Below are 26,141 nucleotides of genomic sequence, written 5' to 3'. Positions count from 1 at the left end.
TTGCAATAATGTGTTATGATATGTCCAGGTGGGAACAATTCTCTGGGACAGGGGGAGATATAATTTTTTTTAACAGTAGTCTGCACCAGTGCTTCTTCCCTCTTGAGTGGGTGCCACTTGGACCTGCATAGCATTTGCCAGTAGTAGAGAATTATACACTGTTGGGACGGGAGGGTTAGTGGAGATGTGATGGTTGGAGTTAAACACACTTGTTGGATGGTAACACTTATATTAGCAGTGTGTGACAGGGGATCCCAGACTGCCTGTGTTGCCTGTTCATAGACCTAAGCATGCAGTAAGGACGAGACTGGGAGTGCAGCGCTCACATGCAGTATCACATGATGTCACACAGGCTAGTCACTGATCCTAGCAAGGGGTCAACTATGTAAAACATATGGATAGAACTAACTATGATAGATAACATATACATATACGGGGGATCAGCAACTATGCTGACAGCTCGGTCATGTTACGTATGTTGTCTCGACATGCAATACTATGCTATAGGCTGAACAGGCAGGTGGCTCTTTGCTGATTCTATACAATAGCAAAGACATATGTAACTTAGAACTAATGAATGGTATTGTAATGGGTGGTATCATAATACATTACGAATTATAAGAACAAATCATAGTATAATAAAGGATGGAATTGATCGATCGATCTGTATTCATGTACTCTACGGATTCTGAGGAAGAATATAAAGTAATTAACAACAAAGACAGATCTGGTGCGCACAAATCAGTACTGCTAAATCTCAGAATTCGGAGGGAATGTGAACACAAATTTTTTTTCTGAAAACTGATCAGCTATTAATAAACACACAGTGGACAATTTCATTCATCTTGAATATCTAATTATACATGCTATGTACATTTAAACCCAACTCTGCAAGGGTAAGATTTACATATGCAGAATGGCTGTCATCTTTGGGAGGATCAAATTCCTTTGCAATGGCTAACACATGACTTGTCTGAAAGAGATCTGAACAAGTATCTACAAAAGATACTTGGGGGTTTCTCATTACTTGTCGTGTACGCAAGCAATAACGACATTCAGGTTGATCATCTGACTGAGTATTAGAGGTAGAGGGTACAGAGTCAGGAGGATTATCAGCATCTGTCGCATTAGTCTGGGTAGAAATATCATCCTCGACATCGCATACTAACTTCATATGATCTAAATGTGATTCCTTATACTGACCAGTACTAATTTCTCTAACCTTATACTTACTGCCATTGATATGCTCAACTACTCGATAAGGACCAGCAAACTTTTGATCGAGCTTAGGCATTGCGGATGTTTTGTTGAAGTTAGTCAGTGTTACTCTCGAACCCACCATATCTTTGGTTGGCTTAGCACGGCTATTAGTTACTCTTGTGAATTCAGCTGTTGACTTACAAAGTGTCTCACAGATTCTTCTAAAAACACTTTGAGCTAAGCTGGTACGAGTTGCTATGACAAACTCGGTGGAGTGGATGACTCTCCCCGGTAGAAAAAAGTAACGCTATAACACACTATAACACACAATATGAGCAAGGGAGAACGGATCTACTATCTCTCACTGCAAGCGCAGAGGAAAAGAAATGAATACGGTTGACAATACTTGTATTCATTCTGAGTCACTCACAGTGACACGAGGTATCAGCTATAAAGAGACTGCTCGTATAAACATTAACAACATGTGAAGATTACTCAAGAAACAACTTGTTACATTGCAAGGATTACTGTCAGCTAGGATAGTATCACCATCTGGAACACAAGGAGCAACAACAACACTCAAGTGAGTACACCAGCCACAGAAACGTCTTTCTGCAATGGCTTGTGACATCAGCAAGAGATGTCATAACTCAATACAAGTAACATCCTTCACAAAGCTTCCTCTGGAAGGAACGACTACTTGAACAAGTCGCCATCGCAGGGATAGTAGTCTCAGCACCCAGGGTTGTCTGAAGTTCCTCTGAAACTCAAGGTAACTGTACACTATCCTGCGTGCATGATATCGTGGCTGGATTCCAGACAGGAGTGACGGTATTACTAGTGCCTGACTGCTCGGCTATGATACTAAGTAGTTCATGGATCTATAGGAACTTAATCTGAACTTCACATTTCACAGCACTTTAACAAATCTCAGATACAAGCTGTGAGAACAATCACATTGCTCAATGGCTAGGTATTGTCTTTCAGTCAGTAAGGGAATATTGGTACTGTGGACTGATTCATATTGACTTTGACTGGCATGATACACTAAGTGAGCAAGCAAAAGTGACTGGGACATCTTCTCAGGGAACTTTCTCAAGGACTTGAAAGCAAGAATAATAGAGGTAATATATGACACAGTAAGCTTAAATGGGAAGAAAATACTTAACTATTCTGCATAAGTAAAGGAAAAATAACAAGTCGCACTGTAGAGCAAGGAAAACTCACATAAAACACTCAATTGGATAAGCAACACTTTGATAATAAAGAGAAATTGTACTTTACTCAGATGAAATGTACTCAAGTTTACTTTAATTTGAATTAATGGCACAGTGAGTTGTCTTAACTCTCAATTCAATAAAGAAATTCAACAATAAATGATAAATCAATCATAAATGATAAAATGGAATCAATAAATCTTGCGCAAAATTAAAATAGACTGGGAAAGCATTTCTCTAAAAAAAAAAAAAAAATAAAGTGACACAAAGAATAAAATATTTTGCACAGAACAAGAAATGTAAAACTGAAATCACAGAATATTGCACTGAAATAAACAGTAGCAATATTGCAAATAACAATTACTAATCAAAAAGTACTGCACAACGCAACACTACTTAAAAAAATTCTGAAAGAAAAAAATTAATGGCAGCACAATACTGGCACAGGAGTCATTGCAGAATGAGTTAACACTGCAATAAAAAAAAATGCACACACAAGAAATGCAGTTTACAAAAACAATAAAAAAATGATCAAAGAATGAACTGATTGAACACTTTAACTCTTAATTGCAGCTTAAGCAACACTTACTGAACAAGCAAAAGAATGATTTACTCTAAAAAAAAAAAGTTAAAAATTGCACTATGAGTGAATTTGTTGAATGAAATATGAAAAAAAATAACAGAGGGCAATAAAACACAAAACAGGGAAAGGTTAACACTTACAATAAGACAGGAACACAACACATCAATATATGCACAATACTATGATAATATTCTTGCAATAAGGTCTTGTGTTGACTAAAATTGGAAATAATTGTCTTGCTTCAAACAAAATAATAGCACTATTGTCTGTGGAGATAGGCCAAATTAGACACTAAGTAAAAGAATTAATGCAAAAGAATATTCAACACACAGTAAAATGGAAAAAGAATTAATGCAAAAACAGCAAGAATACAAAAATGCTGGGAAAAAAATGAACATAACATAAGAAAAAAGGAGCACTGCAACAGGCCTACTGACCCATGCAGAGCAGGTCCATGTCCCCCCCGGATTAGCCCAATGACCCCCCCCCCCAGATTTGCCCAATGACCCACCCCACCCGCATTAGCCCAATGACCCACCCAGTTTGGTCACCTCCACTCAAGGAAAGAGCATAGCACCAGACCCAGCAGCACAAGGTAGTCAGGTCCAACTCACACCCACCCACACTCACTCATGTATTTACCTAACCTATTTTTTAAAACTACACAACGTTTTAGCCTCAATAACTGTACTCGGGAGTTTGTTCCACTCATCCACAACTCTATTACCAAACCAGTGTTTTCCTATATCCTTCCTGAATCTGAATTTTTCCAACTTGAAACCATTGCTGCGAGTCCTGTCTTGGCTGGAAATTTTCAGCACGCTATTTACATCCTCTTTATTTATTCCTGTTTTCCATTTATACACCTCAATCGTATCCCCCCTAATTCTACACCTTTCGAAAGAGTGCAGATTCAGGGCCTCAGTCGTTCCTCATAGGGAAGATTTCTGATACATGGGATCACCTTTGTCATCCTCCTCTGTACGTTTTCTAGAGCATTTATATCCATTCTGTAATACGGTGACCAAAACTGAGCAGCATAGTCTAAATGAGACCTAACCACTGATATATAGAGTTGAAGAACAACCTGAGGACTTCTATTATTTATACTTCTAGATATGAAGCCAAGAATTCTGTTAGCTTTATTGCGAACACTAATGCACTGTTGTCTTGGTTTTAGATTACTGCTCACCAGAACTCCTAAATCCTTTTTGCAATCAGTAGTATTAAGATCTACATTATTTAGTTTATGTGTGGCATGGTTATTTATCTGTCCAACATTTGAACTTTGCATTTGTCAATATTAAACTGCATCTGCCACATCTCCGACCATTGCATCAGTCTGTGCAAATCATCCTGGAGTGCTGTAGTGTCCTCATTAGAATGAATTGGATGGCCTATTTTGGTGTTATCAGCAAATTTGCTTATGTCGCTATTTATTCCCTCATCTATGTTGTTTATGTAAATTGTGAACAACAACGGGCCCAACACTGACCCCTGAGGAACACCGCTTGCGACGTGCCCCCATTCTAATTTCTCCTCATTTATGCAAACTCTCTGCTGCCTATTTGTCAGCCATGCCTCTACCCAGGAAAAATTTCTCCTCCCATTGCGTGTGCCTTAATCTTCCTCAATAGTCTCTGGTGTGGAACTCTGTCGAAAGCCTTACAGAAGTCCATATACACAATATCATATTCATTACCATGATCTACCTCCTCAAACATCTTAGTGAGAAAAGTTAGTAAATTCGTAAGACAGGAACGCCCCTTTGTAAAACCGTGTTGAGATTCATTAATCAATCTGTACCTATCAAGATAGCTTCGAATTGCTTCGGCATTTATTGATTCCATAAATTTTCCCACTATGGAGGTAAGGCTTATTGGTCTATAGTTCGAAGCCAAGGACCTGTCACCTGCCTTGTAGATAGGTATTACATTTGCCATTTTCCACTTACCAGTTTGTAGTGATATGTTAAAAAGATTAGCCACTGAGGCAACACTGAGTTGTGATGCAGAATATAAGATAACAAGTTACTGAAATACTTCACTGCATAAATTACTAAGCAAGGATCACAGTACTGTGAGCACAAGATAATTGTGAAGTGTAAACACAAGTTTATACTGCTTATATACTGCACACAATAGGGAAAAATGTTAAAGTACTTACTTCAAGTATATAAAAAAACATGAACACAACACAACAGACAAAAATAAAGTACAAAAATTAAACACTGAAGAAAAAAAAAGAATAATGCAAAAGAATGTAATGAACACTGAGTCTAATCAAAAGTCACTGAAAAGAAATGTCACTAAGGAATCACTGAAAAGAAATGTCACTCAGAAATTACTGAAAAATTGTCTCAACACTCGCAAATGTCTCTATAAAGAAATATTATTTATTATAACTGGAGCGACGTCAGAGAAAGGGATTAGGGTGGTGGAGGGAGGAGGAAGGTAGTGGTGGAGTCTCGTGGCTTGCGCGGCACTTCACTACTCGGCGAATTCTCGAAGGTTTTGCGCTTAAACTCGATGAATCCACATAGCAAGGCTTTACTCGTTGGTGCACAGGTACGATGCAACAATCTTGTGCCTCGACCCGCTATGTGAGCCGTAAACTAAGGTGCTAAGACCCATTATAAGGGTAAAAAAAACAGTGGTAGTGGGAAAGTGTGGGTGGTTGAGGCAGTGTGCTGGGACACCGCGTGGTGGCTGGGGCTAGTGGATTAGCTCTGCAACCCCGTGCTCTGGGTACACCCACACAAGACATGAAAATATTCTAAGCCAGGCTGGCTTAAAAACCCACAAAATACCACAACACCACAGGGATAGTACAAGCACTCAGGATGGCTTGGAACTTGGAGCACAAATGATGGTGAAGGCTGGAACTCACGTGGCTTGCTTGAGTACTGGGTTAGTCACCTGGGTTAGTTGACTGGCTTGCTTGGCTTAACCCTTCACACAAACTGGCTTGAGAACTTGTAACGATGAGCACAGTAGGGGTGGAAAGCTGGCTAGCAGGTAAGGCTGGTTCTTAAGACAGGCTGGATGGTGTAGGCTGCTAGCTTGGCTTAATTTGCTAACCTGGGTCAACCACTCAGAAGTAATGCAAAAAGCAGATAAACACTAAGACACAAAGACTGATCAGTAAGCAGGAAGCAAATATGCTGGTGAACGCTTGCTCGGGGTAGCTGGTGGCCAGGTCGACCTGTTGGTGGTACAAAATGTCCATCGGCTGGTAGAAGTTAATCTCCATACATCGGCGAAAATATCAAATTTACGCCTGCACTGCTGGCACCATTTGTTGGGAGGGTTCGTGGAGATGTGATGGTTGGAGTTAAACACACTTGTTGGATGGTAACACTTATATTAGACCTAAGCGTGGAGTAAAGAGGAGTCCAGGAGTGAAGTGCTCGCATGCAGCATCATGTGACATCACACAAGCTAGTCACTGAGCCTAGCAAGGGGTCAACTATGTAAAACAAATGAATGGTACTATGATAGATAACATATACATATACATGGGATCAGCAACTATGCTAACAACACAACACGGGTCAGTAAGCCTGCTGCAGTGCGCCTTTCTTATACTGTTTAGTTACATATGATTGTGTTGCCTAAGAAAGTTGTTTGTTCAGTTCTGTGTCTTTAAACTTACGAATGGCTGCTGCTTTGAGCATCTCAAAGAACTACATCAAGTTCCTTTTTTGTTCAATTTAATTGTAAGGTTGTCACACATAGATATACCATATGTGCAAACCATGGAATGGGTGGGGTTTGAACCCATGGCAAGTGAGTCCTAACATTCACAGGCCAGTGTGTTAACCACCTGTTCTTAGGTTTATTTGTAACCATGTTTTTATGATTTTGTTAGCGATGTGTGCAGCTGGTCTGTTTACACTCAACAATGTGTTGGTCTATCGAGACAGACATCCTACTGGGGCTCGACGCGCTAATCTAGTGAGACTGAGATGAAGTGTTAGATATGGAGATGTTGCCAGGAAAACGCTTCATCATCAGCTTAACGATGGTCTCACCTGGGATGATGGAGGTATTAATACCAAACTCCTCCTCCAAGGTGGTCAAGTCAACCATCGCCAGTGTTTCAAACTCAAAGCGATCGCCGATCCTTGCTGTGAGGCTGTTGGCAGCCTCCACGTTCATTGCTTGGAAGCCTCGCTCTTTCCCGAGTTCAAGAGTTTTCTGAAATGTGAAATATTTGTTTTCTCAGAACATCAGAAACACTTGTATAATATCAAGTTGTTAATAGTGGTTAATCAATTATCAGATTAATGATTTTTTTAAGACAAAAGTTTTATAAAAAAAAGACATGATCAGGTTATTATTATTATTATTATTATTATTATTATTATTATTATTATTATTATTATTATTATTATTATTATTATTATTATTATTTGTGTTTGTGAGGAACCGCTAAGACCGCAGCGGCTTTACAATGCTTAGAAAACTGGAGTTTATTTGTGATTTTTACCTATGACCTATTGTGAAAGTTTCCCTACTCTCGCTGTCAGGCTGTTACTGTTGACAGTTCCTCATTCCCCCTTCACCCCTTCCCCGGCAAACATATCCATGTAAAAAGGTTAATTTGGCACACTGCGGAGGTATAGATCCAGTTTCCTCTGGTAACCTTCTACACTTGTTCCAACAATATTACTGATACCTGCTGGTAGCAGTTTGGTAAGTCTAGGTTCACGGATGTGGATGTAGTGTTTTCTTATTGTGCCCGTGGCGCCCCTGCTTTTTTCACTGGGTCCATTTTGCACTTCAGTATGTAATTATAATAGTGTGCAGATTTGGGACTGAGGCTTCTAGTATCTTCCATATGGTTATTATCGCTTATCTCTCTACAGAATAAATTTCCAAACCAAGGAACGGGTGGGGGTTGAATCCACCCATTCAAATTCCACCTGTTCCGTGGTTAGCTTGCAGTTGTGTTATTACAACTTCGTGAGTCATCAGTACAATTCCAGTTTCTGACCTGTTCCAAGTAGTTTAAATGTTTCATGGGTTGTGTGTGGGCGGTAAACACTCTTCATATTCTTCCAGTACTGCTGCTGTTTCACCGGCACTGAACTGAGGTGTCAACATTGAGCACCAGTGATTTAATTAGTGTTACCACTGGTATTATCATTCGTGGCCTTCACAGTGTTATAGGCCAGATAACATTATCCCCGAGTCTTTTACACTTTGTTTTCATTTTAAGTTGTTACCTTCCTGTGTTCTGTATACTATTCTACTTTTCAGTTCCTCATTTTTTTCCATATCCGAGCAATTGGAATTTGTCTCCATTGAAATCATGTTATTTTTAACACCCTCCAGAAGACTTTTTATTTATCGTCTTGCAATTTGTTGGTGTCCTCTAAAGAGACGACTCTTATGCTAGTTAATGTATCAACCACAAAGGATTGTACAGAGCTGTGGATTGTATTTTTATCTATGGCTGTTAATGAGAATTAGAAACAGGAGTGGCACCAGAACTGTGCCTGATGACACTGATCTAGTTGCTAAGGCGAGATTTTACATTGTTTACTACTACTGTAGCTACCACTACCATTTGTATTCTCTTCACTGGGTAATTGTAAATTAATTTGCCTACTTTTCCTGTTATACTTATTGGTCTTATTTTATGTGCTATCACTCCATGTCGTATTTGTCAAATGACTTACTGAGGTCAGTCAAGACCATTTCTGCATTTTGGAATTTTTCCAAAATCTCCTTAAGATCATAATGAGTCAGTAGTGAAAAGCATGATCTTCCTGCTCTAAGTTCATGTTAATTTGGGTTATACAGATAATGTTCTTCCACGAAATTTGTTAACTGGCATCTCAGCACTCCTGTCAAAGATTTTTGTCTGTGATGTCAGCGCCACAGGCCTATACTTTTTTTTTCAGGGCTCTACTATTGCCTTTGTGCAGACTAGTTATGCCTGTGTTTTCAGGACCTCTGAGATTTCACCTCGATCTAGGATCTTCCTCTGAACTATGCTGAGTGCTCGGGATAGTGGTAGTTTTATATTTTTTATATAAATTAGGAGTACTCTTTCTGCTTCTCTCTGGATTTCAAGCGGATTTGTGCTTGTTAGATATATGTAATGTCGAGTGGACTCATTTCTGTTTCGTCGTTGGTGTATGAACTTGTGAGAAGTGGGTCAGTTCTACGGGTGGTTCTTAATTTGGGTCTTGCATGTGTTGAAATATTTGGGTTTTTGTCGTTGTTGCTGTTGTTGTTGTCGTTGTTGTTGTTGTTGTCGTTGTTGTTGTTGTCGTTGTTGCTGTTGTTGTCGTTGTTGCTGTTGTTATTGTTGTTGTTGCTGTTGCTGTTGTCGTTGTCGCTGTTGTGTGCTTCGCTTCCAACTGGTCGTAAACTTTTAGATTCCACTTGATATCGATAATCTCTCCATGATGATTACCTTTCAATCGTTGTGATATATTCATATTTATTAATCAGTTCTGTTACCTTATTTTTTTCTCGTATACGTTCCTCTTCGTTCTTTTTTTTTTCACTGGCCGAGTTCCTATTATTTTTGGCTTTCTAAGCAGAACGTATTTTATACAACCCCGTAAGCTTCTGTAATCAGATTTTCCATCATTTCTCTACTTGCCGAAATGTAGATTAGTAAACAGGTCTTCACGTTGGCTATTTCGTGAGATCCCTCCGCATGTTCCTATTCTTGTTTGTATTTTAATGTGGTTGTGGTCTGAGTATATTGTATATGAGATTGTTCTGTCCCTGTTCAGTTTCCCATAGTTTGTGAAGATCAAGTCTAGAAGGTTTTTATTCCTGGTCGCTTAGAATAAACTTTTCACAGGGTCTCAGCAACTCCCTGATGTGTTCCTCCAACGCTACTGTGCTTCCGGCACTATGTCTGATACACTACTGTTGCCAGCCATCTTCCATCTAACATGTAGCATATTGAATTCACTATAAAAGGATAATATTTTATGTAGGGTTTTCAAAGTTTTCTATATGAACTGTTCCGTGCATTCACCAGCCGTTGCTGACATTGGTTGATACACACGCATAATTACCAGATTCCTTTTCCCTACTTTAATTTCCATCACATCTACAATATCATTTAGCTAGTTCAGAGGTTCCTTACAGTGAGTCTTTAACACAGATTCCTTCTCCCTCTGTGACTTACCAACTCATCGTCCAGAACATCCTTTGTGTTTCTGTGAATTCTCTAAAGCTACAATTTGCTTCTGTAAGGAGTCCATTTATATAGTTAACATTGTTATTTCTAGTTGACTTAAACCCTGTCTGGATGTCAAGTCTTCTTTAGTACCCCAGATAATGTGCCACCTTTTGTAAAATAACTTTTAGTGTACAAATCTCTCCTTTCGACAGTATTAGTTGTACAATGGTAAATTATAAGTTCGACCCTTTTTGGTTTTTCTCACAAACATGCACTCCTGTGTCACCTGTTGTGCTTCCATGTTTATCCTTCCTTTCTTCCACTGAAAAAAACTGTCCATCTGCAATACTTTTGCTTGCTCAGTAGCTAGGTTAGGTTAGGTAAGATTCGACAAGGTATAGGACAAGTGTTTCCCGACGCGGGTCTTGGTCATATGATGACCTTTCACTGGAAATTTTGGTCACCTGACACAGACATTCCACTGGCTTACCCGTCCACCTCTTTAAAAAAAAATTCTCGTTGTAGTCTGGACGACTAAGGTCATAACTTTCTATGAACTGCAGTGAAGATTTGCACATCTTTGGGTGGAAGTGTCTTCATGCCTTTTTAAAAGCATATTAGAAAATTTTCTGGTGTGTTCATGCCAACATACTCATCCACATATGTAGATTCCATTAACAAAGTACTTACAAATATCCTCATAGCCTATATTATCTATGACCGGCATATTGTCATTTTCTGTGAGGTGTTCTGGATTCTCTTTCCTATCTTTCTCTGAATATATTTCTCCAGATTCGTTTCTCTTTTATTTTGGCGCAATTATTAATTCTTGATCGACTATTTATTTTTTTTATCACTGCCCTGAATCCTTCCTTCCATCTCTTGTCCTTTCCTGTGTAACTTTCTACCTCTGAGGATGTTGAGGGTAGCTCCAGTCTTACCTGGAGCATACCTGGAGAGGAATTCGGGGATCAACTCCCACGCAGCCCGGTCTGAGACCCTTCACCAGCATCAAAGCTTCCCCTTCCATTGTAGGGATAAAGCTACTAAACATGCTTCTAAATTTCCCAAAAGTTTGGCATAACAATTATTTTTTGATCATTATTGAAACAAAATATACCTTAACAAAACTATTTACCTGGAACAGGCGGGACCCAAGACCATGATTAGCGTAGTCCTGATGGGTACAGAGAATATACAAGTGCAGCATACCCTGGGCGTCAACACCTTCAAAATGGGTAATATTATCATAGAGTTTTCCTATAATCCGGCTCATCTTGCTCGCGTTTTCCTGTCATGAGGATATTTATAATAATCCATTAAACAATTATTTACAATAAGATGTCAATAAATAATTTTAATACTAATACTACATTTTTAGAGTTATCGGGAGTCCCGGTAAGTCAAAACCAAAGTTAGTAGCTCGACCAGTGTACCATGAGGGTCCCCAATAACATGATCCCTACATGCCACATGCTGTACACTTTGCGATGCTGACATAACCAACAACTACAATTTAGAACACGTTTTTTATCATATATCTCAGTCCACAGGCAGTGATGTAGAATAGCTCTTGTCTCCCTATCATCAATGAGTTTGACTCTAATATATTATCAAAAGAAAACACTGTCCGTGGGGCGCGATATCTTTCTGAAAACTTGCAACGAGTTGCAATTGGCGGCTACACCACCATGACGGTCTACATTGTCTACTAGTGTACCTGGTTGGCTTGGTTTTCTTGACTTGCCACTTTCAAGACGCTTGACAATTCACTAAAAACTTACATTTTTCTTTTTCATTCATTCCATCATTGAGTGGTTTAAAGCATTAGGCTGCCAGCTAATTAAAATCTCGGAGAGCTGACTTCCATGGCTGGAATCCTAGTGGTATTTCTTTGTATATACTGTACCTTCGCTTGTGGTATAAACCTTAATGCTAAACCAGACCCATCCCCCAGTCATAGCACTAATATCCACAGTGCTGGTGCTGGCCCAGGCTCAGCCCCCAGCCCCAGTGCTGACTCAGACCCAGCCCCCAGCCTTACTGCCAGCCCAGACTCTACTAGGGACCCTACCACAACCACCACTAAAACCGTAAATATACAACCATCATTGCACAAGACCGTGGCCCACAGTAAAGATGTTGGAGAGGAGTCTCCTCTTTTTTCCTCTACTGAGGAAAGTAGATCGAATCCAGGACGGGGTGGCCCTGGCTTGGATACTGAGGATTATAGTGCAGTACCAGAACCTGCAGAAATTGACAACACACCTCCCAACAGTTCTCAACCAAAGGTGAATTTGTGCATCTGTTTGGGGCATCTGTAAGCATGGAATATCAGGAAAAAAAATGGGACATGCAACTTTGAGCATCCCAAAAAATGTAGCGACCTCCTGTCTAAAGGAGTGTGTCGTTCTTCTTCCTGTACTTTCATTCACCCAAAAATGTGTCACTCCTCGGTCCTCCAGAAGCAGTGTTACAACATCGACTGCCCTGCATACCATCTAAAAGGGACCAGGAGGCACAGACCCCACAAGACAAGCATTAGCAGCTACGACAACCCAACTCCAGGTGATTTTTTAGTGGCAGGAAACGGAAAAAGAAAATGGAAGGAAATAACAAAAATAGTCCACCACCTTGGAGCCTTGTTGGACTGGAGGCGCAGCCAGTGGCCACCCATGGCCCTCCAGGATTACAACTACTGATACCAATAACAAAATCCCCCCAACAAACGCAGAATACAACCTCGTTCATATTTGCTAATATACAGGGCCTTAAGCCATCCACCAACAACAAAATATCTTTTATCAGTGGACTTCTAGAGGAGTCTAATGGAATGTTTGCAGCCTTCACAGAGACTCACACAGAAGATCACTTTGACAGTGAAATATGGATAAGTGGTTACAACCTTTTCAGATGCGACAGAATGAACAAGCAACAAGGATGGGTTGGCCTGTATGTCAAGGAGTCCCTCATCTGCACAGAGTTGCTGAACACCACAAATGAGGAAATTGAAGTTCTATCTATAAAGATCGAGAACCAAAACCTAGTCATTGTGGTTGTATATAAGCCACCACATGCAACCTCCCAACAGTTCAAGGAACAGCTACTGAAAATTGATTACTGTCTGGAAAACCTTCCAGCTCCATCCCCAAACATTTTACTGCTTGGTGATTTCAACCTAAGGCATACAAAATGGAAGAATGTAGCAAATAATGTTATAGCTGAAGCAATCCCCGGAGGTAGCGCAGATGAAAGGTCACACACACATGAGCTACTAAGCCTATGCAAAAACACACACCTTAAGCCAGCAGATAGTGGAGCCAACAAGACTAGAAAACACACTTGACCTTATCTTCACAAATAATGAGGACCTGATAAGAGACATAAGAATATCAAAAACAACTAATTCCGATCACAACCTAATCGAAGTCCAGACGTACATGCATAAGGGTCCTGATCAGCAGAATGTATGTACCTGTGAAGGTGTCTTCACAAAATACAACTTCAACAACAAGAACATCAACTGGGACCAGGTAAACCATGTCCTAAACAAAACATTTTGGGAAGATATCGTAAATGAAGTGGATCCAAACCAGTGCCTTGAAAGGATCAACTTCCTGGCAGCTGAAGCATGTTCTAGGCATATTCCCCTAGGAAAGAAGAAGAGCAGGAGTAATCTGGAGAGAGAAAGATGCTCCCTCTACAGAAGACGATGATGAGTCACTGAGCTCCTCAGGAGTGCTAGAATATCTGATACACGAAAGGAGGCCCTAACCAGGGAAGTGGAAACTATCGAACTTTAGTTAAATGACTCTTACAGGAACCAGGAGAGACAGGAGGAGCTTAAAGCTATTAGTAAAATTGACAGAAATTCTAAATATTTCTTTTCATATGCCAAAAACAAGGCAAATACCACATCTAGTATCAGGCCCTTACTCAGACAGGATGGGACTTACACAAATGACAACAAGGAAATGAATGAAATATTGAAATCCCAGTACGACTCTGTGTTTAGTGAACCACGAATCAGTCTGAGGATCGACGACCCAAATGATTTCTTCATGAATGAGCCTCAAAACTCCATAAATGTATGCCAGATTTCCGACATTACCATAACTCCAATAGATTTCGAAAAAGCCATTGACAACATGCCCATGCACTCAGCCCCGGGCCCAGACTCGTGGAACTCTGTATTCATTAAGAACTGCAAAAAACCCCTCTTGCGTGCCCTAAGTACACTATTGAGGAGCTTGGACATGGGTGAAATTCCACAGTCACTTAAAACAACGGATATAGCCCCACTCCATAAAGGTGGCAGCAAAACATTAGCTAAGAACTATAGACCAATAGCTCTGACGTCCCACATCATAAAAATCTTTGAAAGAGTGCTAAGAAGCAGGATTGCAAATTACCTGGATTCCCAAAATCTGCACAATCCAGGGCAACATGGGTTCAGGGCAGGTCGCTTCTGCCTCTCACAACTACTGGATCACTATGATATGGCCTTGGATGCACTGGAAGAAAATCAGAATGCAGATGTAATATACACAGACTTTGCAAAAGCATTTGACAACTGCGATCATGGTGTAATAGCCCATAAAATACGTGCTAAAGGAATAACTGAGAAAGTGGGGAGATGGATCTTCAACTTCCTAACAAATCGAACACAAAGAGTACTGGTCAGCAGAGTTAAATCGGAGGCTGCCATAGTGAAGAACTCTGTTCCACAAGGCACAGTACTCGCCCCCATCTTATTCCTCATCCTCATATCAGACATAGACAGAGATATACATCACAGCACCGTATCATCCTTTGCGGACTATACTAGGATAAACCATACCACGGGCGGGATTTGAACCCGTGGTCAGAGAGTCTCAAAACTCCAGACAGTCGCGTTTTGAGACTCTCTGTCCGCGGGTTCAAATCCCGCCCGTGGTATGGTTTGTTTGCAATTGTGTCATTACGATTTCGTGAGTCTCGATACTAGGATCTGCATGAGGCTGTCATCTGCTGAGGACGCGGTTAACCTCCAAGAAGACATAAACAAAGTTTTCCAGTGGGCAACGGTAAACAATATGATGTTCAATGAGGACAAATTCCAACTACTCCGTTATGGAAAACTGGAGGAGATAATAACTAGAACAGAGTATACTACAGACTGGCCATACAATAGAGTGGAAAAATAATGTAAGGAACCTGGGAGTAGTAATGTCTGAGGATCTCACTTTCAAGGATCACAACAGTGCCACAATCGCACGTGCAAAGAAAATGATAGGATGGATAATGAGAACGTTCAAAACGAGAGATGCCAAGCCAATGATGATCCTTTTCAAATCACTTGTTCTCTCTAGGCTGGAATACTGCTGTATATTAACATCTCCATTCAAAGCAGGTGAAATCGCAGATCTAGAGAGTGTACAGAGATCCTTTACTGCACGTATGAGTTCTGTCAAGCACCTTAACTACTGGGAACGCTTGGAAGCACTTGACTTGCACTCGTTGGAACGCAGGAGGGAGAGATATATCATAATCTACACTTGGAAAATCTTGGAAGGAATGATCCCAAATCTGCACACAGAAATCACTCCCTACGAAAGTAAAAGACTGGGCAGGCGATGCAAAATTCCCCCAATTAAAAGTAGGGGCGCCATTGGTACACTAAGGGAAAACACCATAAGTGTCCGGGGCCCAAGACTGTTCAACAGCCTCCCATCAAGCATTAGGGGAATTGCCAATAAACCCCTGGCTGCCTTCAAGAGCTGGACAGATACCTAAAGTCAGTGCAGGATCAGCTGGGCTGTGGCTCTTACGTTGGACTGCGTGCGGCCAGCAGTAACAGCCTAGTTGATCAGGCCCTGATCCATCGGGAGGCCTGGTCATGGACTGGGCCGCGGGGGCGTTGATCCCCTGAATAACCTCCAGGTAACCTCCAGGTTGGTAATAGATACGGACAAGTTGGTTTAGAAAAACACGTAAGCAAAAACTAGGAGGTATTTATTAGAAAACGTTTCGGTCCTGGGACTTATTCCGAGGATCAACGCCACCGCAGCCCGGTCCACGACCAGGCCTCCCGGTGGATCAAGACCTGATTAGCCAGGCTGTTAATGTGGGCCGCACGTAGTCCAACGTACGAACCACAGCCTGACTGATCCCCCACCGGCTTTAAGTATCTGTCCAGCTCCCTCTTGAAGGCAGCCAGGGGCCTATTAGTAATTCCCCTTATACTTGGTGGGAGGCTGCTGAACAGTCCTGGCCCCCGGACACTTATTGTGTTTTCTCTTAGTGTACCAATGGCGCCCCATCTTTTCATTGGGGGTATTTTGCACCGCCTGCCCATCTTTTACTTTTGTAGGGAATAATTTTTTTTTTGTGCAGATTCGGGACCATTCCTTTAGGGATCATGTAACTCCTGTGCTATTGGATAGGTGGTGCTTTCCCTGGTTGAGTATCATGTATGCTAATGTTTAGAAATTTTGTAGCTTCCAGTATTACGTTCTATTGTGTCGGTGACGGCGATTAGCGAGGCTTCTAGACATCGTGGGCGTCTGAGGTCTTGATCGGTAAGGACGAGTTGTCTCATCCCAGTTCATCAAATGTCCCGTGGAGTCTCTGTGGAAGACACAGGCGTACCTTAAGTCGTCTCTTTTGCTGGCATTTCGATGCTCGCTCCGGCGGGCCGACAGATCTCTGCATGTTTCCTCAAAATATTTCTTGGGACAGAATCCACAGGGGATGATGTAGACGTCTGCAGTGGAAGTTAGAGGTGTGGGGCTGCGTTTCATAGTGAGGTCTTTGATAGATGATGTGTTTATGGTGGAAACGTATATATTATACTTAGCAAGTGCCCGGCCAGTATCCGTGGCAACATCACCACATGGGAGCACTGTGAACTGCTTAGAGGGCTGTTCCATGGCGGTTTGTTGAGGATAGCTCGTGCCTTGAGTCTGCAGTCCCGATGAATAAAGGTGGAAACTGAAGGCGTGTAAAGACTTGTGTTATGTAGATACATTCTTCAAGAAAACAAGAGTTGGAGATGCAAAGAGCTCTAACTTCCACAGTGGGCATCTACACCATCCCTTGTGGATACTGTCCCAAGAAATATGTAGGCAAAACAGGCAGAGAGCTTTCGATCCACCTGAACGGGCATCGAAATGCCAGTAACAGAGACAGACGACTTAAGGTAAACGTGTGTCCTCCACAGGGACTCCACAGGTCATTTGATGAATTGGGATGAGGCACAACTCGTTCTCATCGAACAAGATTTTAGACGCCGATGATGTCTGGAAGCCTCGCTAATCGCCGTCACCGACACCATACAGCGTAACACTGGAAACCACAAAATTTCTAAAACATTAGCATACATGATACTTAAGCAGCACCAACCCAACAACACAGGAGTCACATGATTTCATCGTCTACCCGTCCTCATCCCATCATGGCATTCTTCAGGTCACCATGCGTCACTCACACCTCGCTCTCCTCCTATATACACTGTCTTTCAACCCCTGTATGTTAGAAGTGATCCAAGTCCCATGATTGAAACGTTTTCTAATTAATATGTCCTAGTGTTTCCTTACGTGTTTTTGTAAACTAACTTGTCGATATTTATTAACAAGGTTTATACCAGGCAGCATATTAAAACAGTAGAAATGTCAATAAACACAAGTATGCCATCAGCCTTCTAAACATTCCATTAATAAAGATTCTGAATTCTGACTTTTTATGCCTCTGACAATCGTTTTAAAACATTATGTCATATTAAAGAAAACGTATCTAGGGGCTGAATCTATATATATAAACCTGTAAAAATAAAAAACTAAACATTTCAATAAATATATTAATTGAATTTAAGTTGTTAAAATAAACTTAAATTAATCTGTGTAGCAGAATTTAGCTAAAGAAATTAGGTTAGGATAAGTTACATTAGGTGATGGTTCCAAGTGTTGGTACAAAATTCTTGTACCACTGACAGTGAACAAAAATAAATATCAATCTTTAAGATTTTTTTTTTTTTGGGGGGGGAAGAGTTCAGTTTTTAAGGGAGTTCGGCCTATTCACACACACACATACACACACACACATACACACACACACACACACACACACACACACACACACACACACACACACACACACACACACACACACACAGTTAGTTAACATGAAAGTTATCGCTCGAAATTTTGAGGGGAATGATAAATTAACCATTCACATTCATTTAAATACGATTTTGAGGCCAACTCCGAAAAGAATATAAAGCTTCCTTGATAAAAATAACTCTTTTTATATTATAAAGACAGCTTACCATTGTAGTAGCTTTATGTGTTTCTTCTAAGGAGAAGATTTCATTGAGTGAGACTCCCACGATAATTTTCGAGGTGGTGTGCCGGGCAGCAAGAGACAGTCCAGATGCTAAACAACTCTGAACATCTCTCATGTATATCTCCCCTAATAAATTCGTAGAGGTCTCTCCAGTGGCTTTGCTCTTGAAGAAAAAATACAGAACTGCTGAATGAATCACACGAGTTTAACATTTATATAATAATAATAATATTAATAATAATAATAATAATAATAATAATAATAATAATAATAATAATAATAATAATAATAATAATAATAATAATAATGGAAGAGGTGAATGTGTTCAGATATTTGTGAGTAAACGTTTCAGGAGATGGGTCTATGAAAGATGAGGTGAATTATAGAATTGATGAGGGGAAAAAGGTGAGTGGTGCTCTGAGGAGTCTGTGGAGACAAAGAACTTTGTCCATGGAAGCAAAGAGGGGAATGTATGAGAATATAGTTACACCAATGCTCTTGTATGGGTGTGAGGTATGGGCTGTGAATGTTGCAACAAGGAGAAGGCTGGAGGCAGTGGAGATGTCATGTCTAAGGGCAATGTGTGGTGAGAACATCATGCAGAGAATCTGTAGTTTGGAGATTAGGAGGTGTGGCATTACCAAAAACCATGATGCTCTAACCCACAGGACCACGCAATCCTACAAGAACCAAGCACCCAGCCAAACTAGGTGTGTTACCCTTGGTTTGAGGACATATGGTGGAGTGGGTGCCTCTGAACTAATTTCATTCTCCTGACCGTTTGGTGTACTAGCCTCAACGAGCAGTATTTTATGTTACTTTGACCACGTACAAGTGGTATTGATCAATAACAACACTGCGACTAGCCAAGGATTCGAGCCCATGCTCACCATGAGGCAGGCCAAAGCAGCCGTATCCAAACGAAAACAAAAGTTTCTCTTTTTAACTTTAGTAATGTATACAGGAGAAGGGGGTTACTAGCCCCTTGCTCCTGGCATTTCAGTCACCTCTTATGACACGCATGGCTCACGGAGGAAGAATTCTGTTCCTCTTCCCCTCTGAGATATGAAGAAATAAACAGGAACAAGAACTATTAATAAAGCAAAAGAAAATCTAGAGAGGTGTGTATATATGCGTGTAAATGCTTGACTGGGATGTACACAAAAGATTTTTTAAACATAATTAGCAAATCATAATAATTATTGATACTGAGAACACTGAGAATACTGAGAACACTGAGAATACTGAGAACACTGAGAATAATGAGAACACTGAGAATACTGAGAACACTGAGAATACTGAGAACACTGTATCTTACCGATGGACAGCGCGGTAGCAAATGTTCGTCCAGAAACTTAATGATTTCCTCACTATCATCAGAAGTCAGAAAACTGAACTCGAAGTCTGTAAAATCTCTCTGCATGACCATCTTGGTGGCTGTGAAAATCACAATGTGTTAATGATTAGAAAACAATAACTTGACAGTCACAGTGATTAATAATAATGTAGACTGTCTAAATTAAATGAAGAAAAACCTAAGTGCAGAATATGCTTCTATTGTTACAACATTCTTCTCTTTGTAAAGCTTTATATATATATATATATATATATATATATATATATATATATATATATATATATATATATATATATATATATATATATATATATATATATATATTTATATATATATATATATATATATATATATATATATATATATATATATATATATATATATATATATATATATATATATATATATATATTTATATATTTATATATGTATATATATATGTATACATTATATATTTATATATACATTTTATATAATTATATATATATATATATATATATATATATATATATATATATATATATATATATATATATATATATATATATATATATATATATATATATATATATATATATATATATATATATAAGTATATATAAATATATATGTATATATATATATATATATATATATATATATATATATATATATATATATATATATATATATATATATATAATATATATATATATATATATATATATATATATATATATATATAAATATAAATATATATATATATATATATATATATATATATATATATATATATATATATATATATATATATATATATATATATATATACATATATATTTATATATACTTATATATATATATATATATATATATATATATATATATATATATATATATATATAATATATATATATATATATATATATATATATATATATATATATATATATATAAGTATATATAAATATATATGTATATATATATATATATATATATATATATATATATATATATATATATATATTTATATTTATATATATATATATATATATATATATATATATTTATATATATATATATATATATATATATATATAAATATAAATATATATATATATATATATATATATATATATAAAAATATATATATATATATATATATATATATATATATATATATATATTTATATATATATATATATATATATATATATATATATATATATATATATATATATATATATATATATATGTATATATATATATATATATATATATATATATATATATATACCTGGAGTTTACCTGGAGAGAGTTCCGGGGGTCAACGCCCCCGCGGCCCGGTCTGTAACCAGGCTTCCTGGTGGATCAGAGCCTGATCAACCAGGCTGTTACTGCTGGCTGCACGCAAACCAACGTACGAGCCACAGCCCGGCTGGTCAGGAACTGTTACAAAAAACGCGATTCTAAAAGCTTAGAGATCTCCTGGTAATACTAGAAAGGACTGTCCTTCTAGCATCCAGCCTGTTACTGGGTTTTCGTAACAAGTAGTCAGTATCCTTGTCCAATTATCCATTAAAATTCAGTATGATTCAATAGTGCTTCAGGATTGCAACTGGTAGGCTACTAACTAGAGAAATTAAAATTTAATAAATTTATTAATCATTAAGTTGTCTAGAGGTATATTATCAAATTAAATTAATCACAGCAATCAAAATAAAATCAATCTCTCGAGTTCAATATTATCGTGCTGAAAGCACACATCACATTTATAATTCTTAAGTACCGTCTGGTACATTAACATTTAATAAGATATTACAAATATGTACAAGTAAGTTTGTGTATGCGTGTAAGTGCTCTAAGTAGTTCACTATGTCTCACGACTCGACTAGACTTAAACAAGTGACTGACAAAGTCCTCTAATAAACTAACTTCTTGACCGACTGGCAACCAGAACAGTCTGCTTGAACAATGAAAAGAATGCTAAGCCCAATAGCCATATAACAAGCGACTGCGACACAATCAGGATCATAACAAGCGACTGCGACACAATCAGGATCAAGGAGATAATATAACGACACTAAGTAGGGACCATCAGCAGATCCTCCACAAAAGGTACAAAACTCCCATACTACTGAATCTAAGTTCAGCATAGGAAAAACCCGACTGTGACAATACACAGAAACCAGTACAAAATTAGGTCAGAAGCTATAGCTAAGGACCTGAGATGCTCAGAGTGTCTAAGCGACACACAACCTCAGTACAACGTCGAAAATCACTAAGTCTATACAAGGTTCTGTGAATAGAGTTCTACAGAACTAACAAGAATAATGAGACAGACAATCTGTACAACCACCAAGAGAGTCTAGAGCAGACTGAATACTTCACGAGAGGTGAGGACACCCCCCCTCGATCATGTGATAGCCACGTGACAGCACAGCCCTGTAAGCCGGCAGTATAACGAGATAAGCGATAATTACAGTAGTTTGACAATCAAGACTTGAACTGAGCACATATTATGTACATCCTAACAACATAAGTAAAATAACAATATAACAGTCAAATAATAATATAAAGTCATACATTTACGATTTAGCTATTATCGCAAATATAAGCAATATAAAATTATATGAAAAGATAATATACATTATATATATACATAATAATCATTGTAACCCATTCAGGGATTTAACACCCCTAACACGACAGACGGTCACACTATGAGTTGCATTAATGTCTTTCACATTATTTCTGATTACTCATATCAATACAATTTAATATAAATATTAATCAAAGTCTCTCTTGTGCCAAGCACCTCTACAATTTCACAGCGTCCGTCACTAGGATATGCCCCTAGTACTAGGGCAGTACACAGTATCGTATCTCTGCATACTCGTGGTTATGTACATCAGTGTAGAGACAGGATAGCGCTGACAAGGAGGGCACGTTGAGGCTCGATCATAGTAGAGGAGACTGCATTCCACTCTTAAGTAGTGGTTGTGGAATGTGAGGCAGTATGAACATCTGAGTATGAAACAGCTTAAGGTGTGTAGTGAAGGGGGGGGGTTCTGCGGCAGGACAGTGTTGCGTCACGCAGTACCTCGCCCACACGACACTACCCACTCAACACTCAGCTTGTCTCCTCCTCACACAACAATACTGTGAATACATAAATATAATAATTAGACATGACATGAGTATATATAGTTAATATGGGCTGGAGGGATTAAGTTACTTTACTGAATTTGACATAGCAAGTAACAAAAGGTATTTGGGTATAAAATTACGTTAATTTAAAATGGGGAAGTGCCCAAATACTCGTCAAAATGTTCAAAGGACACCACAAGAGCTAGAGCATAATTTTTCTGGAGTTGTTTGAGCTTAGATGAATAGTAACATATAGGATGGAGAATATCAGTGGATGTTGACTGTTGGAGCAGCACAGTGCCCACTGCATAACTCGCATCTATATGTAAAAAGATGGAAAGATTGAAATTAGGACTCAACACTGGAGCAGAGGAAAGCAGATGCTTCAACCTTTTCAACGAGTCTGAACAATCTTTAGTCCAGATGAACTGAACTTTGGTACTAATGAACATAGTGAGAGGTGTAGGTGGAGGCGTGTGCGCTGGCTTGCCTGTCACTTGACACACGTGGCAACGTCGCACATGATCAGCTACCGTTTCCTTCATCTTTGGCCAAGTAAAATGTTTTGCCAGTTTACCGAGTGTCTTCTTGACACCCAAATGTCCTCCTATGGGACTATTGTGAGCAAAATCAATGGCTTGTTCACGAAATGTAACTGGTAACACAACGAGATGCTTGACTGTGGTGGAAACACTATCAGCTGACAACTTACATGTATTTTTCTCCATCAGTACACCGTTACTATAATAGTAACAATTATCGAGATCCTTTGCTTCACTCTCAGTAACTGCTATATCTCTCAGTCTTTCCAGTGACTGATCAACAAACTGATCCTTGATTAAATCATCATGAGTTAGAAATTTAACGTCAGTTGTGTCCTGACTAGGTTGATGACCGGGGGGAGTCAGTGTTAATGATCCTGGGCGCAGAGCGTCACTAAAGAACATATTCAACCCCAAATCATTGTCATCAACTAATTCAACAGGAGACAGGGATGGTTGTTGTATCTTTGACATAGCTCTAGTAATTGTGCTGAGAGGAAATAAAATAGGTTTCTCTCTACAAGCTTCAATGGCATAATTATCATCAGTGTTATTATCAATCACAAGTGGTTCTTTACATATACCAGCATGAAGGATATCGTTCCCTATCAACAAGTCCACTGACCTGATGGGAAATACACCACTGGATATACCCACTGAAATTTTTTTTTTTTTTTTTATTATCACACCGGCCGATTCCCACCAAGGCAGGGTGGCCCGAAAAAGAAAAACTTTCACCATCATTCACTCCATCACTGTCTTGCCAGAAGGGTGCTTTACACTACAGTTTTTAAACTGCAACATTAACACCCCTCCTTCAGAGTGCAGGCACTGTACTTCCCATCTCCAGGACTCAAGTCCGGCCTGCCGGTTTCCCTGAATCCCTTCATAAATGTTACTTTGCTCACACTCCAACAGCACGTCAAGTATTAAAAACCATTTGTCTCCATTCACTCCTATCAAACACGCTCAAGCATGCCTGCTGGAAGTCCAAGCCCCTCGCACACAAAACCTCCTTTACCCCCTCCCTCCAACCCTTCCTAGGCCGACCCCTACCCCGCCTTCCTTCCACTACAGACTGATACACTCTTGAAGTCATTCTGTTTCGCTCCATTCTCTCTACATGTCCGAACCACCTCAACAACCCTTCCTCAGCCCTCTGGACAATAGTTTTGGTAATCCCGCACCTCCTCCTAACTTCCAAACTACGAATTCTCTGCATTATATTCACACCACACATTGCCCTCAGACATGACATCTCCACTGCCTCCAGCCTTCTCCTCGCTGCAACATTCATCACCCACGCTTCACACCCATATAAGAGCGTTGGTAAAACTATACTCTCATACATTCCCCTCTTTGCCTCCAAGGACAAAGTTCTTTGTCTCCACAGACTCCTAAGTGCACCACTCACTCTTTTTCCCTCATCAATTCTATGATTCACCTCATCTTTCATAGACCCATCCGCTGACACGTCCACTCCCAAATATCTGAATACGTTCACCTCCTCCACACTGAAATATAACCAGTATAATAGCTTGTTTCAATATAAACTTTGTGCAGAGGCACTTTTATAACAGCCCCTCCATAGGCTTCTAACAATACATCTATCTTGCAATAGGTATCGTCAGTTATGGGCAGTACATCTTCTCTTAATAATGTGAGATAACTGCCAGTGTCTCTGAAAGTAATTATCTCAGTTAGATGTGACTCGTCAAATCCTATTCTACCTCTTGAAAAGTAAGGACTCATTGCTGAACGAATCTTTTCGTCAGATACACTTTCTGACGCTAGTCATCTATCCTGAGTAACATTATCTAAAACAGTAGGATAAGAGGAATTGCTAGGATTTTGGTGCTCGGAAGAGGATACGACTTGAGTGGGGGCGCCAGCCGCACGACTGTTTCTCGTATCTCTTTCTAACTTATAGCAATACTCTCTAGTATGTCCTTTTCTGTTACAATAGGTACATTTAACTTTCTTCTTCTCGATATCAGATTTCTGTCTAGCCACAGAGACAGATTCAGGATTGTGAGTTTTCCTGGTAAAGGTACGAGAAGTTACAGTAGCAGGTACATCAGGCCGGCAATGAGCAGCTGATTTAGGTTGCCAACTTCTAGGACAATCTTTAGTTACCTTGTTTCTGTGTGTTTTAGTACGTACAAGTTTGTGAGACATCTCGTAATTGTCTGCTAATGCTGCAGTTTCCAAAATATCTGAGGTAGTATGATTGATCAGATATTCTTGTATGTCAGCAGGCATACAGTTGTTAAACTCTTCATGTAGTAACAACTGAACAAGGCTGTCATAGTTGTTACACTTGGCAGACCTACACCACCTCTCAAATGCAACCTTTTTCTCACGAGCAAACTCTACACAAGTTTGATCTTGTCGTCGTTGTAACGTACGAAATGCTCTTTGATAACTTACAGGTAACAAGTTATATGTCTCTAGAATAGTTTATTTGACAGCGTCATAACTAATGTACTTGGTAAATGGCAAAGCTGCAGTACAGGTTTGAGCTCTTCCCGTCAAAGCAGTATGCAACAATGTTGCCCAGTGTTTACGTGGCCAGTTCATAGCACGTGCCTGGTTCTCAAACACATCAAAATATGTGTCTAAGTCACTTTCAAAAA

At 39.1% G+C, this 26,141-nt stretch overlaps 1 protein-coding gene across 2 annotated transcripts in view; it reads right to left on the bottom strand.

Annotated features, from left to right (window-relative positions):
• Nucleotides 1–7: 7 nt before the first annotated feature.
• The window catches only part of LOC128686273 (uncharacterized), a 70,486-nt gene continuing 44,352 nt past the window's right edge, over nt 8–26,141 (bottom strand). For both annotated transcript variants that reach the window (XM_070081181.1, XM_070081182.1), the window contains 5 exons: nt 19,796–19,914; nt 18,461–18,640; nt 11,294–11,446; nt 7,034–7,199; nt 8–1,960 (listed from right to left, as the gene is read on the bottom strand). In XM_070081181.1, the coding sequence (XP_069937282.1) occupies nt 1,851–1,960; nt 7,034–7,199; nt 11,294–11,446; nt 18,461–18,640; nt 19,796–19,914 (728 nt within the window). In that variant the 3' untranslated portion in view covers nt 8–1,850. The remainder of the gene's footprint in view (nt 1,961–7,033; nt 7,200–11,293; nt 11,447–18,460; nt 18,641–19,795; nt 19,915–26,141) is intronic.

The sequence above is a fragment of the Cherax quadricarinatus genome, unplaced genomic scaffold (assembly GCF_038502225.1).
Source record: "Cherax quadricarinatus isolate ZL_2023a unplaced genomic scaffold, ASM3850222v1 Contig1905, whole genome shotgun sequence".
NCBI lineage: Eukaryota > Metazoa > Arthropoda > Malacostraca > Decapoda > Parastacidae > Cherax > Cherax quadricarinatus.
Note: the sequence above shows the minus strand (reverse complement) of the source record. Positions and strands in the feature narration are given on the sequence as shown.